At 40.3% G+C, this 13,408-nt stretch overlaps 1 protein-coding gene across 4 annotated transcripts in view; it reads left to right on the top strand.

Annotated features, from left to right (window-relative positions):
• The window catches only part of ST6GAL2 (ST6 beta-galactoside alpha-2,6-sialyltransferase 2), a 249,127-nt gene that overhangs the window by 150,576 nt on the left and 85,143 nt on the right, over positions 1 to 13,408 (top strand). For all 4 annotated transcript variants that reach the window (XM_073614793.1, XM_073614794.1, XM_073614791.1 and 1 more), the window contains one exon: positions 5,066 to 5,998. In XM_073614793.1, the coding sequence (XP_073470894.1) occupies positions 5,128 to 5,998 (871 nt within the window). In that variant the 5' untranslated portion in view covers positions 5,066 to 5,127. The remainder of the gene's footprint in view (positions 1 to 5,065; positions 5,999 to 13,408) is intronic.

Genomic DNA, 13,408 nt, shown 5'->3' with positions numbered 1-13,408 from the left:
TCTGAAATACCTTTTATTTTTTTCTCTCAATTGTCTTTTTTTGATCATAAAATCGAGAAATTACAATAGTGCCATGGTTGTTTTTTTAAAGATTCTCTTTTCTCTTGCCGCAGTAAAAAACAGAAAAGTGTCTGACATGTTTTGGGACTCACCGGTCCCCCTTTAGCAGGGTCTATCGTAGTAAGAAAGAAAGCATCTATGTGGAACGCTGGTATAGTTAATGTGATATGTTTGAAAGACACAGACATTGATAGAAACAATGTGTTTTTATTTTTCTAATAAAGATTAAATATAAACATAAAAAATGTTTATGTTTTGTATTTGAAATCTCTACACCAACACTAGACCCTGTGCTCTGGCCTGTGAAAGTATTGATGTTTTGTGGGAGTCTGTAGATAATAAATGCACAGTGGTAACAGTGGTATAAAGGAGGGTCATACTCTAAAGCCTTTGCCTGGAGTTCAGCAACAGTAATATATTTTCATCATCTGGTTTTATGGGACAGGGATTGTTCCAGTAAATTCAACAAGTTTAACAGGTGGCTAGGTCATCCAGGGGCTAGGATCTCAGACTGAGACAAAAGACTAAGACATATTTTTCCATACAGTGTGTGCATAATAAAGAAATAAATAAAAAATATATATACAGTATATATATTTTTTCTTTATATATGGGTTGTTTGAGATTAGCATTTAATGGCTAGGGAAGGGGCCATGGATCCTGGCATAACAGTTCAAGCACATATTGAGGGTGTCTGGTTACAAAGACAGCTCTAATTGCTGTCTATGAAGGTTCACATTACATTGCAGAGCATTTTCAGTTGTCATTTTACCATAGTATCCCTTGTGCTACAGCTCCAAGTTACATTTGTTCATAGCCTTGCTAAAGGGGGCGCAGCTCTCCAAAAACACATTGGCTCATATCGAACCCTAAATATTTATTTGAACTTTAGAAGGATTAACGTGCATTTGGGATGGCTTCATTGGAGGTGCGAAGAGGAGTAACAGCTCAGCAAAGGAAGTATAGGTGTGTCAGGGTGGTTTAGTAAGAGAAAATCTGTCATTCCTCAGTGCACAAGTTTACCTTTTGCAGGTAAAAAAAAATGTACATTTATTATTATTTTTACTTGGAGCATAGAAAGCATTGCACTCTTGCAGTTAGCGGGTGCCACACAGGACTCCTGCAGACTTCTCATTCTATCTGTCTGCTCGTACCTTGTATGGGCAGCCAGATATACGCTGACAGGAAGAATAAATGAACTACCAGAGTGCTCAACAGCACCATGGTAGTTCATTGAAACTACAAGCCGACAGCCACAAAGGCTGTTGAGACTTGTAGTTTTATATTCACAGAGGACTGTGAATAAATGACGTGACCGAGCGGGCAGAGCCCAGCACGACCATGGGTTTTTCAAACAGTGACTGCGGGCGCCTGGAAAAGATGCCTGTCCGCTGTCGGGGGGGGGGGGGCTGCAGCTGCTGGAACATGTTACATGTTCCACCCTAAAATACGCGTGGAACATGTAACGTGTTACAGAAGGGGAACTTATCTTTTAAAAAAAAGGAAGGGCATATTGTGCTTTTTTTGCATTCTGATTTACATCATTATTTGTTTGGATCATGTGTGAGAGATTGATTTGAGATTCTTTGTTTTAGTTTATACTTTTAAATACTGAAGTCAATGAAAGTTCCTATATCAGAACTGGGCTGGAATCAGATGCCTGCACAGCCCTTCATTTGCCCTATTAAGCCCTCTGGGTGCTATAAATACCAGGATCTACTGCTATGTAATATTTAACCGAGTTTCCTTGGTTGAATACATAGTTATGGCCACTAACACCTCTTACATTTGACTGTGGTATTCCCTTTAGGTGTGCCTTAAAGTAGTATTGAACCCTCAGCATTTTTAGCGTAAAATGCTGGACACAATAAAATAAACATTCCCTAGTAAATATTTGTTAAAATTCTTACCCCAGCACGTACAGTTTACAACTTTCAATGCTGCTGGCTCCTGCCATATCAGCGCTGCTTCCTCGAATGTCTGGTCTTCACAGGAAAGAATTAACAGCGGACAGTGCAGTCTACAGCCAGCCAGCCAAAATCATACAATACCGTATACACAATCCTATAACCACAGTTGATCCAGAGGAAGGCAAAAAATAAACAGCAAAGCATGATCCAATTTGTTCCAGCAGGGGAAAAAAATCCTTCCTGATCCCCTGAGAGGCAATCAGATATTCCCTGGATCAACTTTACCTATAAATGTTAGTATCCAGTTATGTGTTAGTAAAAGTTATATTATGTACTGGGAATCTTCTGAGCTTTGAGACCTTATTGCTAGGAGAGGTCTGTCTGGTTCTCTTAGTTCACTTGGTCAATCCTTTCTGTAACTGTGGGCACCCTCCTTGGGCCATGCATCTCTCTTTATCTCATTTTCCTTCCCTTTCATTTTCTTGCCTTTTTCTCCTCTTCATTCTCTTTCCTGCTTTACTCCCCTCCCCCTTCCCTCCTCCCTCTTAACATTTTTATCATTTTTTCCCCCAAGTTTTGGACCTTGGTGGTACTTGGGGGGACCTGGTACTGCTAAGTATGTTCTTTGTGCTTGGCGGTGTAGGGGTGGTACTATGGAGGAATCTATGTCATCTATTGAATGTTTCTTTACTGCTCCTGGTCACCAACATATGATGTGTACTTTGCCTCTCACCTTCGTATTTTTTGCTCACGGTTCTGTATGTTGGACTAGGCTCATTTGCTTTCTGTACCAACCCAACCGGCCCCCCAGCTGTATATTTGTATTGGGATAATGTGTTGCTCCCCACAATTTTTTGTGTTTATGTAATACCCTCCTTATTTATTCTTATTTAGTTTTCGTTTGTTTTTTTTTAATTTTGGCCCTATATCATACAGGCATATCTTTTGTCTTATTGTACTGTATTGTAAGCTTTTTAATCAATTCAGATTGACCAAAAAAGAAAAAGAAGCAACATATTCAGCAAGTTAGATTAACTCAGCTGCTGAAAGTGCCTAAAGTAAGGGTTTATTATCGCTTTAAACATGTTAACCATAGAATAAAACATAAACAGAAGTACCCCACATTTTTCTACCATTTTTAGATTGTTGCTTCTACTAACGTGTACATTATTTATCCAGCATTTGAGGATTAACATTTTGGAGTTGGAATTTATTAATAAGTTTTGAAGATTGTCTTCCTTTGTGGTCTTACTGTGATCTGAAAGCACACATCCTCCTTGCAAGATTGATTCACTGTGATAATGTGTTGGTGCACTGCTAGGTCAGTGATCTCAAAGACTGCTGTATATTTTATATTATTTGCTGCCAGATTTCATCAATTCAGCACACCCACATGGTAGCATAAAGCCCCAGAGACTTGACTGTTAGAACAGATCTAACATATGAAATAAAAGAGATTATGGTTCTATAAACTAGAACACCAGAATCTTAGGATATTCAGATAATTGAAGATATTTTTTTACCGTTGTTACCTAAGGTGTCTTAGATTAGCTTCCTCAAATAATTGTTTTGTGGGACTTTTTAATATATGCATACACCTTTACATATGCACTTGTTTTAGCCCTTTATGACTTAGGCTGAATAATTCAAAGAAAAACTTTTCACAAGATAATACAGAATATATAATAATGATTATAGAATAATAATGTACAGAAATACATTTCATATGCATGTATTACTATGAAGTAGCTTTCCCAACTGTGAGATTTAATGCAGGTGTAACAATTTCATTTCATACTTATGACACCAGCCAGGGTGTTAAATCCATAAGATGTTTATGAGTAACTGATTCTGTCATAAAAAAAATCAGATACATTTTTGGCCATAGAGTATATGATAATAACAAATGATGCCACTAAGGGGTTGATTTACTAACCTTGAGATTGCAAAATCTGCTTGCAGCCCTGAATAGAAACCAATCAGCTTCAAGTTTACTTTGTCAAATTGATTAACCACTTCAGCCCCGAAAGGATTTACCCCCTTATTGACCAGGCCATTTTTTGGAATATGGCACTGCGTTACTTTAACTGACAATTGCGCGGTCATGCGACATTGTGACCAAACAAGGTTCATGCCCTTTTTTCCCCACAAATAGAGCTTTCTTTTGGTGGTATTTGATCACCTCTGCGTTATTTTTTGCGATATAAACAAAAAAAGAGCAACGATTTTGAAAAAAAACAATATTTTTTTACTTCCTGCTATAAAACATATCCAATAAAAACATATTAAAAAAAAATCAAATTTCTTCATCAGTTTAGGCCAATTTGTATTCTGCTACATATTTTTGGATAAAAAAAATTTGAGTTATTGTATATTGATAGGTTTGCGCAAAAGTTATGTCTACAAACTATGGGATAGATTTAGGGACTTTTTTTTCTTTACTTGTTAGGTGGTGACCAGTGATTTTTAGGGGAACTGCGACAAAGTGACACTTTTTTGGGACCAGTGACACAATACAGTGATCAGTGCCAAAAAAATGCACTGATCAATGTATAAATGACACTGGCAGGGAATGGGTTAACATCAGAGACAATCAAAGGGTTAGTGTATTTACTAACTGTGTGGGGGCGGCTGACACTAGACAAAGAGAAAGATTGGTGTTCCTGATTACTAGGAATCACAGATCTGTCTCTTTGTCTGTGACAAAACGACGGTCTGCCTTGTTTACATAGACCGCCATTCTGTCATTCCCGATAATGATCGTGGGTGGCCGGCGGCCATCGCAGCCTCCGGCCCCACTGATTGACTCCCGCTGTGTCCAATCACAGCCAAAGCCGGTCGCTGGCGGCACGTGCGTGCGTGCGCGCCCCAGCCCACGGAGCGTGGACAATGTACAGGTACGTTGTTTTGTCAAGTAGGGCCGCCCTCCCGCAGTATATGTCCGGAACTGGTTAATTGAACAAGCTGAAGTTAGAAGTTGACTGTCTACCATGCACAATTGCAGCAGATTTTGCATTTTTCAACCCCTAAGTGTCTGTATAGTGTGGTTTGATTATAAGTCCACATTTCCTGATCATTGTCTGTATTTTTTACAGGTCACGATTAGATTTTCAGCTTTGCCCATATAAAGAAAAGAGAAGCTATTGGAGATCAAGCCATGAAATCTAACCTAAAGCAATGGAAACAACTCATGCTATTTGGAATTTGTGCTTGGGGTTTACTGTTTCTGGTAATATTCATCTACTTTACAGATAGCAACTCTGTAGAACCAGTGCCAAGTTCCTTCTCTTACATAGATGCTAAGAAACTCCTACCTATTCAAGGAAAGCAGAGGGCTATCATGGGAGCACTACAGGATGCATCATTATCCTATGCCATTGGTGCCAATAATCTAAATGATGAAGAAGTTTTAAACACCTTTAAGTCTGGCCCTGGTAGCATTAAAACCATAGCGGATGTGGAAAATTATTTTGCAAGTGAGGATGAGTTTATCTTGTCAAAGAAAAAAGGCTTCATCCATAGAGATTCCAATCAGGCTCAATCATTCCGTTCAGTGTCTGGTGCAAGGTATCATCAAAATGTGCGCTCCAGACATAGAAAAGTCAGGAGGAATGCACATCGTAAGAAACAACTTATGTTTGAAGAATATGATGATTGGAATGGATTCTCGTCAACTATGTCTAAATCATTTCTTCAGAAGCTGTGGAAAGGTAATGTGTCATCAAAGATGCTGACTCCTCGCCTGCAAAAAGCAAGAAGGGAGTATCTCAGAGCTAACAAGCTGGGCGTTAGCTTCTCGGGAAAACAAAACTCTAGGAAACTGAGTTCCCAGGAAATTCTGTGTATCCTAAAAAAGCGAGCTCCTGTGAGAACTTTGGATGGTAAAGAGGCTCCTTTCTCAAACTTAGGATGGGAAAAGTATTTTCCTCAGGTACCCTTGAGCAAACTATATCCACATGGCTTCTCTACCTGTGCAGTGGTATCCTCTGCTGGAGCAATACTGAACTCTTCACTGGGAGCTGAAATCGGTGAGTTGTACTGTAACCAATGCATGAAGTGTTTATTATCTAATAAATACTTCAACTGTGCTAAAATATATATAGGTCATGCAAATAGTGGGGTCTAGCCAGCTTTCTGTCAATGTGTCTTACCATTGCCCACCACTGTGAGGCTTCGTAAATGAATAGAAAGTCATGTGAGGTGGGAGGGTTGAGTCAGTCACTTTAATTGCTCAGCCGTGTGCAGAATACAAACAGTAACACAGATAATTGGGATGTTAAATGGATTTTCAAATATTGCATAATTTATTTCTTCTATCTCTGCTAATTTAGCATTAATAAGATTTTGCAGCACAATCCAACCAATAGAGGGGTTACAAGACATGAGCATTAATAAGATTTTGCAGCGCAATCCAACCAATAGAGGGGTTACAAGACATGCACTGCATAATAAATAAGAAAAAACTGAATCATTCTTGTATGAGTATCTTTCTGAAGTCAATGGGGGCCATTTACTATAGCACCGGGAAGTAATAGCGTAATAACTTGTAATAGCGCCCATTTCAGGCAATTAAGAGTTCAACTAGGCAAATGTGCGAATGAAAAATCGCGCTATTAGCGGCGAACATGCCTTGGTAAATTCGGAATCAGTGCTAATCGGCGATTCTGAGGATATGCAAGTGCCAATTTCTACCAAGTTATTATATAGCACTGCACTGCAACCATGATCCATGTATGTGAAGAAAACATTTTTATGTGAGATGTGCTCTACCTCCTGTGCATCCATTGATGTATATTGCAATTAGTATTCCTAGTTTTTTTTTCTTCTTTTGCTAACTAATGCAGTTATCGATGAGTATTACAGAGTAATGTCTGCTATTCTGTAAAGTTACATGTATTGAACATTTAGGTTACATATTTGCTGTATGTTGTTTTTTCATGTTTTTTTTTTATTCAGGTGACTATAAAGCAGTAATTAATTACATTCATACTTTAGTCATATTACACTATTAGGCAGGTCTCAGCGTACTTAGCACAATGGCTTGGTGGTCTGCTCGGATGTCTCCAAAGCACTCAAGGTATGAGTTCAAATCCCAGCCAACCTACCATACATCGGCTGTGTTTATTTTTTTCAGTGCACAAGCAAATTAAAATAAACAAACAAAAAAATATAAAACTGCCCGTTAACTAGTGTGTGATGTTTGGAATGCCACACCATAATATTATTGAATGCATATATACCATTGCATGCATTTGAAGAGTTAATATAATAAAATCAGCCAAACTAAAGTGCATTGGCTAATTGGCATTCGCCTAGTTTCATTATATGCCGCTTAGGCTAATTGTCATTCGCCTTTTTTCAGCAATACAATATTTTAGTATCCTTCTGTGGGATTTGAACCCATGAGCCTTTCAAGGCCTGAGTTTTTCAAGGTAGAAGCACTGACCACTAGCCTATTGGGCTGAGCACAGTTATACATACAAAATACATTTAATAGTGTTTGATGTTTTTAATTCTATACAATAATGTTTAGCAATGAGCCAATAATATAATGGAAACAACCATGCTCATGCTGATGTGGAATTGGCTGTTCTGAAAAAAATTGGGAAAAAATTGGCGTAGGGCCCTCCTAAATTAACAAAAAAGTTGATGTGCCCCCCCCCCAAATCCATACCAGACCCTTATCCGACATGCGGCCTGGAGGTCAGGATGGGGGGGATGAGCGAGCGCCCCCCCCCTCCTGAACCATACCAGGCCACGTGCCCTCAACATGGAGAGGTTGCTTTGGGGTGCCCTCCAAAGCACCTTGTTCCCATGTTGATGGGGACAAGGGCCTCTTCCCTACAACCCTGGCCATTGGTTTTTGGGGTCTGCGGGCGGGGGGGATTTTCAGCATATTCAAGCCCCCTTTAAAAGGGGACACCTATATCCTGTCCCCCCATGTGAATGAGTATGTGGTACACTGTCCCCCTAATCACTCCCCTTAAAAAAGTGAATAAACCAACAAATTAAAAACCCACATTTTCCCCAAAATGCACTTTTAGTAACTAATTTCCACAAATCAAATCAATATACCACCAATGTGAATCCATCATCAATCCCAACAGCCGCTGGACACCAAAAATTTGATTCCAAAACATAAGCTCCCCCTTCAGCAAAGGTTACCCACCAACTGTCTACTTCTCCATCTGTCATTTGTGAAATAGGTAAGGGGTGGGGCAAACTGCTTATGTCACCAGGGGGCCCTTGTGACAGCACTAACCCGTGCATGCCTTCCCAGGTCTGCAGGTGCAACAGACGTTGGGATTGACAATGGATCTACATGGGGTAAAGAGATGTTTGCAAGTTTAAAGAAAATAAAGGACTTAAACTGTGTGTAGCACCCTCTACCTAAGTAGGTGCTAGAGGTTAAGATTTCTGCACTAACTGTTTACAATCACTGATCCTTTAAAAACGTGCTTAGACCATATATACATAGTAGATGGTGTATTTACAGGAACATGTACAAATGCAAGAAGTCTAATGTGCAGAGAAAGAGGCAGTGACATGTGTGCATGCCTAGGAAGTGAAGGTGTGCGAAGGATTACTACACACAACAGTCTCCCCACCACAATAAACTAAGCTAACTAGCACAGCCCCGCAACCCAGAGAACAAGACAAGACACTGCCCACACTTACCTTGCATATCAGCAGCTCCTTGCATATCAGCAGTGAAAGAAGTGACTCGGCCATGTTAGAGGCTGAGCAGCAGTACAATTCCTGAGGGCGTGTGCATGCCCTTTCCCCTTTCACGATGATGCATTTCCAGGTCATAAACCGGCCCGAGCGAATCCACGAACGCTAATTCGCAGCCGCAAATTAGCACTCCTGCAACGCAAATTTTTTTTTGTTTTGTTGTGTTTATTTGTTTCTTAAAGAGAAATCACATTTGCCAGATTTCATGGATTGCCTAGTCCACAAAAGAATTACTAGAGCCCTGAAATTCAGCATGAAGTTTCATTTTCATCTAAGCCAGTGGTCCCCAAACTGCGGCGCGGGGGCCGGATGTGGCCCTTTGCATGCCTTTATCTGGCCCTTGGGAATTCCTCCCACAGATATTAAGCGCTATTCCTCCCAATGATTCTTACACTGGGGCACTATTATTTCCGCTGATACCAATGATCGGGCACTATTCCTTCCACTGAGACCAATGACAGGGCACTGTTCCTCCCACTGACACCAATGATGAGGCACAGACGCTATGTCATTTTTTTACTCCCAGTGACCACAGTCCAGCCCGCTAATATCTGAAGTGCACCCCCCAAAAAATACAAAATATAGCTCTATTTGTAAACCAATATAAGCAATGCAAACAAAGATTCTGGCCTTTTATCAGGCCAAACAACCACCACAACTTCAGGCCTTTATATAACCTAGATAGAATTGCTAGCAGACCCACCCAGTAAAGGACACATCCATCAGTGTAAGACTCGGTTCACACAGGGACGACTTGTCAGGCGACCTAGTCGCCTGACAAGACGCCTCCCGTTCTGTACAATGGAACCGTTCTAATCGGAGCGACGCAAGTCGCTCCGACTTAGAAAAAGGTTCCTGTACGACTTTGGGGGCGACTTGGGGCGACTTGCATAGACTTCTATACAGAAGTCGTTTTGCAAGTCGCCGCGGAAGTCGTTTGCAGGTCGCCTTGCTGAGGCGACCTGCAAGTTGTGCCGCCCGTGTGTGAACCGGGTCTAATCGTTTCTGTTTCTTCATGTATGTCTCAATCAGTCACACCTGTTCGTCAGGAACTCTTTACAAATGAAATAATGCATCAGCATATATATCTGTGCAGGCTAAACCTAAAAATAACAAATGTCCAAGGCTCTAACCATGATCAGTTATACCAAAAATGTAAAAATGTAACTTGTACGTTGTTGGCATGTGGAGGGTACAAAACAGTAAATGACAACTTTGCGAGGGGTGCTTCACACAAATTGTTGACAAAGTGCATTTGTCATTCATCATCAGCATACAACATTAAAATATGTGTGCAGCATCACACGAGACTTATACATACATATCTGGTCAGAAACACACAGTTCTAGATTTGGTGGAAATTTATAATTTAGTAATTGATTTATAATGTCATTTCTTGGGTTTTCACGTTTTGACGGCTGGTTACTGTCAGCATGCAGCTAGAGAACCATCTTGAAATTGGTTTTTGCTTGGTAAGAGGCTGCAATTAGTGGTGGTGGGGAAATATTAAGGCTGATTAGAGTCCTTACCCATGGAAAACATATGACACGATTTGCAATGCTGGTGGAACCCTCCTACACATAAATACAACATTTAGACATAATTTGTGGAAGGGACCTAAATCAGGAGTTATATTTAACAACATAGGGAGGACAGACAACTTTTCTACATGAAGTGGCATGCTTGGGATTCAAAACATCGACCCCAGTGCTGCTAAGCAGAAGTTATAACCACTTAGCCACTGTGCTTCCACATAGATAGGGGCTGCTTTTCTGTGCTGCCAAACAGTCCTAAGTCTCAGGGGTGCAATAAGTTAATCAATGCAGATGTACTGTGGAAGGCCGGAGAGCCAATGAACAACATGTTTCTGGCATATGCCATGTGTTTTGAAGGCTGATTACTGTCAACATGCTGAACCATCTCGAACTTGGTTGGTTTTTGCTTGGTAAGATGCTGCAATTAGTGGTGGTGGGGAAATGTTAAGGCAGATTATTGTCCTTGCCCATGGAAAACATATGACACAATTTTCAATGGTGGTGGAACCCTCCTACACATAAATACACATACATACTGCATTTCTTTGGACATATAGGTGGTGGAATAACATCAGTCAGGAGTTATGCTTCTTGATTTATTCTGTGATATTTGGTGATTCTTGGTGTGTGAGTGTAGAATAGTGATGTTACCGTCTGATTTTTGGGAATGACATTTTGATTTCTGATGTTGGTACACATATCACATTTTTGGGCTCAAATTCTGATCATTTGGAAATACTAAACAACACAGAGTGTCATTCATTTCATTAGCATCAGAGTGTTTTCAGGGCTGTGATCAGGGCTGTGATACTACAGCTGACTTTCTGCATTATTTCTGCAACTGTCCCTTTGTCTATGATTTTTGGGTAGAGATCAATACTTTTATCTCATGAGCACTGTGTCTTCCCAATTAATTGTATCCTAAAAACTGTTTACTATGTGTGTGTAAAATGAGAGTCCGCTCTGGCAAAAAAGTGTAAAGCTGTTAGCAAAAAACACTCAGACAAACTGTATAATAAATCATGAGAAACAATATTTGCAGCGCTAGTAATATTAGTGTATAGAGCCCATAAAGTCCAATGACAGCATTAAGGTAGTAGAAATCCAAGTCTTGCCATCCAGAAGACACCATGGGTAGAAAAATAAATCAATAACAGAAATCCAGTGCAACCATGTAATCCGCCACCAAAAACAAGAACCAGAAAGGATGGACCTTATTATAGATTCACATGCGCCTAGATAGACCACCAGGTCTGAATCAATCAGATCCCAAAGGAACACAGAAAATTCTTGGTGCATCTCAAGCCAACATGATGGAAATTTGATAAGATAAAAAGAGCGCTGTAAAGGTCAGTATTCGTATTTGGTGTATACACAGAATCCAATACATATGCAGGACAAACAGGAAAGCGTCACGTATATTGTCTCCGCCTTTGGTGGCGGATTACATGATCACTCTGGGTTTCTGTTCACTAGGTGTTTTTGGTGATATTCTTATTGATAAATATGCTATAATCTTGTTGCGGATCCTTTATTTCTACTCCAAAAAGACCACTCTACTAACGTGGAAGGGTCTCTCCTCCTCCTCAATTAGAACCTGACTGCAAATAGTCCGTGCTAGCCTACTATATAATCTCACTTTTGAACTCCAGATAAGACCAAAGATATTTTACAAGCTATGAGATTGTTGGGTCTCTAGCCTACTTAATCTGTGGTTTCTCTAGATCTGGGATGTTAAAATTCGAATGTTGTTGGTTTATTTTGCTGACTTCTCACTCAATTTGGTTTATTGTACCCGATTTAGGCCCTGACTTTTTTTATTACTGTTATGTCATAAAGAGGCAAGAGAGATAATTATTCATTTGTGTTTTTTATTGTTTTCATTTGAAAATCAATAAATATATTTTATAAAAACATGTGTTTATGTAATATTGTGACTAGTTCTCATAGTTTACATTTAAAGTGTTTGTAACCCTAAAAAAAAAAAAAAATAATAATAATATATATATATATATATATATATATATATATATATATATATATATATAATTCATATATTCTGTTCCTTTAAAGCATGTTAAACAGGACAGTGCTTGTGCTGTGTAATTTGTCCCATTGTATGATATAAAAATACCTGGTTGATCCTGCCTGTTCCTGTGTCCTCCTGTCTCTGCTGACCACGGTAATCATGGCTGCTGATCCATGATACCGTGGTCAGTTTGTGTGCCTCTGTCATCATGCTGTCTGCTCTCCGCTCTGTCTCTCCTTCTCCCCCTCCCTCCCTGCCTGTCAGTTCTGATGCCTGTGTGTGAGAGCGATCTCTTCCTTGCCCCTCCCCTCCTACTGCTCTTCCCTGTCACTTGAAATACCATTTAAAAGTAACTTGCATCCCCTCTGTTTTATCAATATCTAAACTACTAGGTGTCCATTTTATGTCAGCGGGTTATCTCAGCCCCTCCCTCCGCATTCCTTACAACAGGGCAGATTGAACAGAGGAATATCATTGACAACAAGTCATTGCTGTGAGATAAGGTATTTACGATTAGAATTTTAAAAATGGACACATAGTACTGTAGATATAGATAAAACAGAGGGGATGGCAGTGTTTTATCATCCTGACTTTACAACCCCTTTAAAGAGGAGGGCCCATTTAAAAAAAAAAAAAAATTAAAAGTCAGCAGCTACAAATACTGCAGCTGCTGACTTTTAATTGGACACTTACCTGTCCCAGGTTCCAGCCCCGCTTGCCTCCCCCTCCGTTCAGCGGCGCCGGCATTGCAACTGTGGGCGCCGGGCTGTGGTTTCACAGCCGGGCACCCACTGCGTATGCGCGAGCGGCGCCGCGCGCCGTGATTGGCCGCTCAGTCACCTGGGACCTGTAATGGGTCCCAGGTAAATGACAAGAGGGAGGGAGCAGAGCTCCTTCCTGTGCCGAGGGGGAAGTGATGTCACCAGCCCAGGCACTGAAAGAGGCAGACTACGAGGGACCCCCTAGCAACAGGCATAGAGTTAAAAAAAAAAAAATTCCAAATGTTTTCTTTTCTTTTTTTTTTTAGGAATTTTCATGTATTTTTTATTTTTTGGGTGGAACACCACTTTAAATCTGAACTCCAGACAAGCAGCTTAGGCCTCATTTACACTGTGCGCCTGTCTAAGCCCCTCTCAGCC

The sequence above is a fragment of the Aquarana catesbeiana genome, linkage group LG02, assembly GCF_042186555.1.
Source record: "Aquarana catesbeiana isolate 2022-GZ linkage group LG02, ASM4218655v1, whole genome shotgun sequence".
Lineage (NCBI taxonomy): Eukaryota > Metazoa > Chordata > Amphibia > Anura > Ranidae > Aquarana > Aquarana catesbeiana.
Note: the sequence above shows the minus strand (reverse complement) of the source record. Positions and strands in the feature narration are given on the sequence as shown.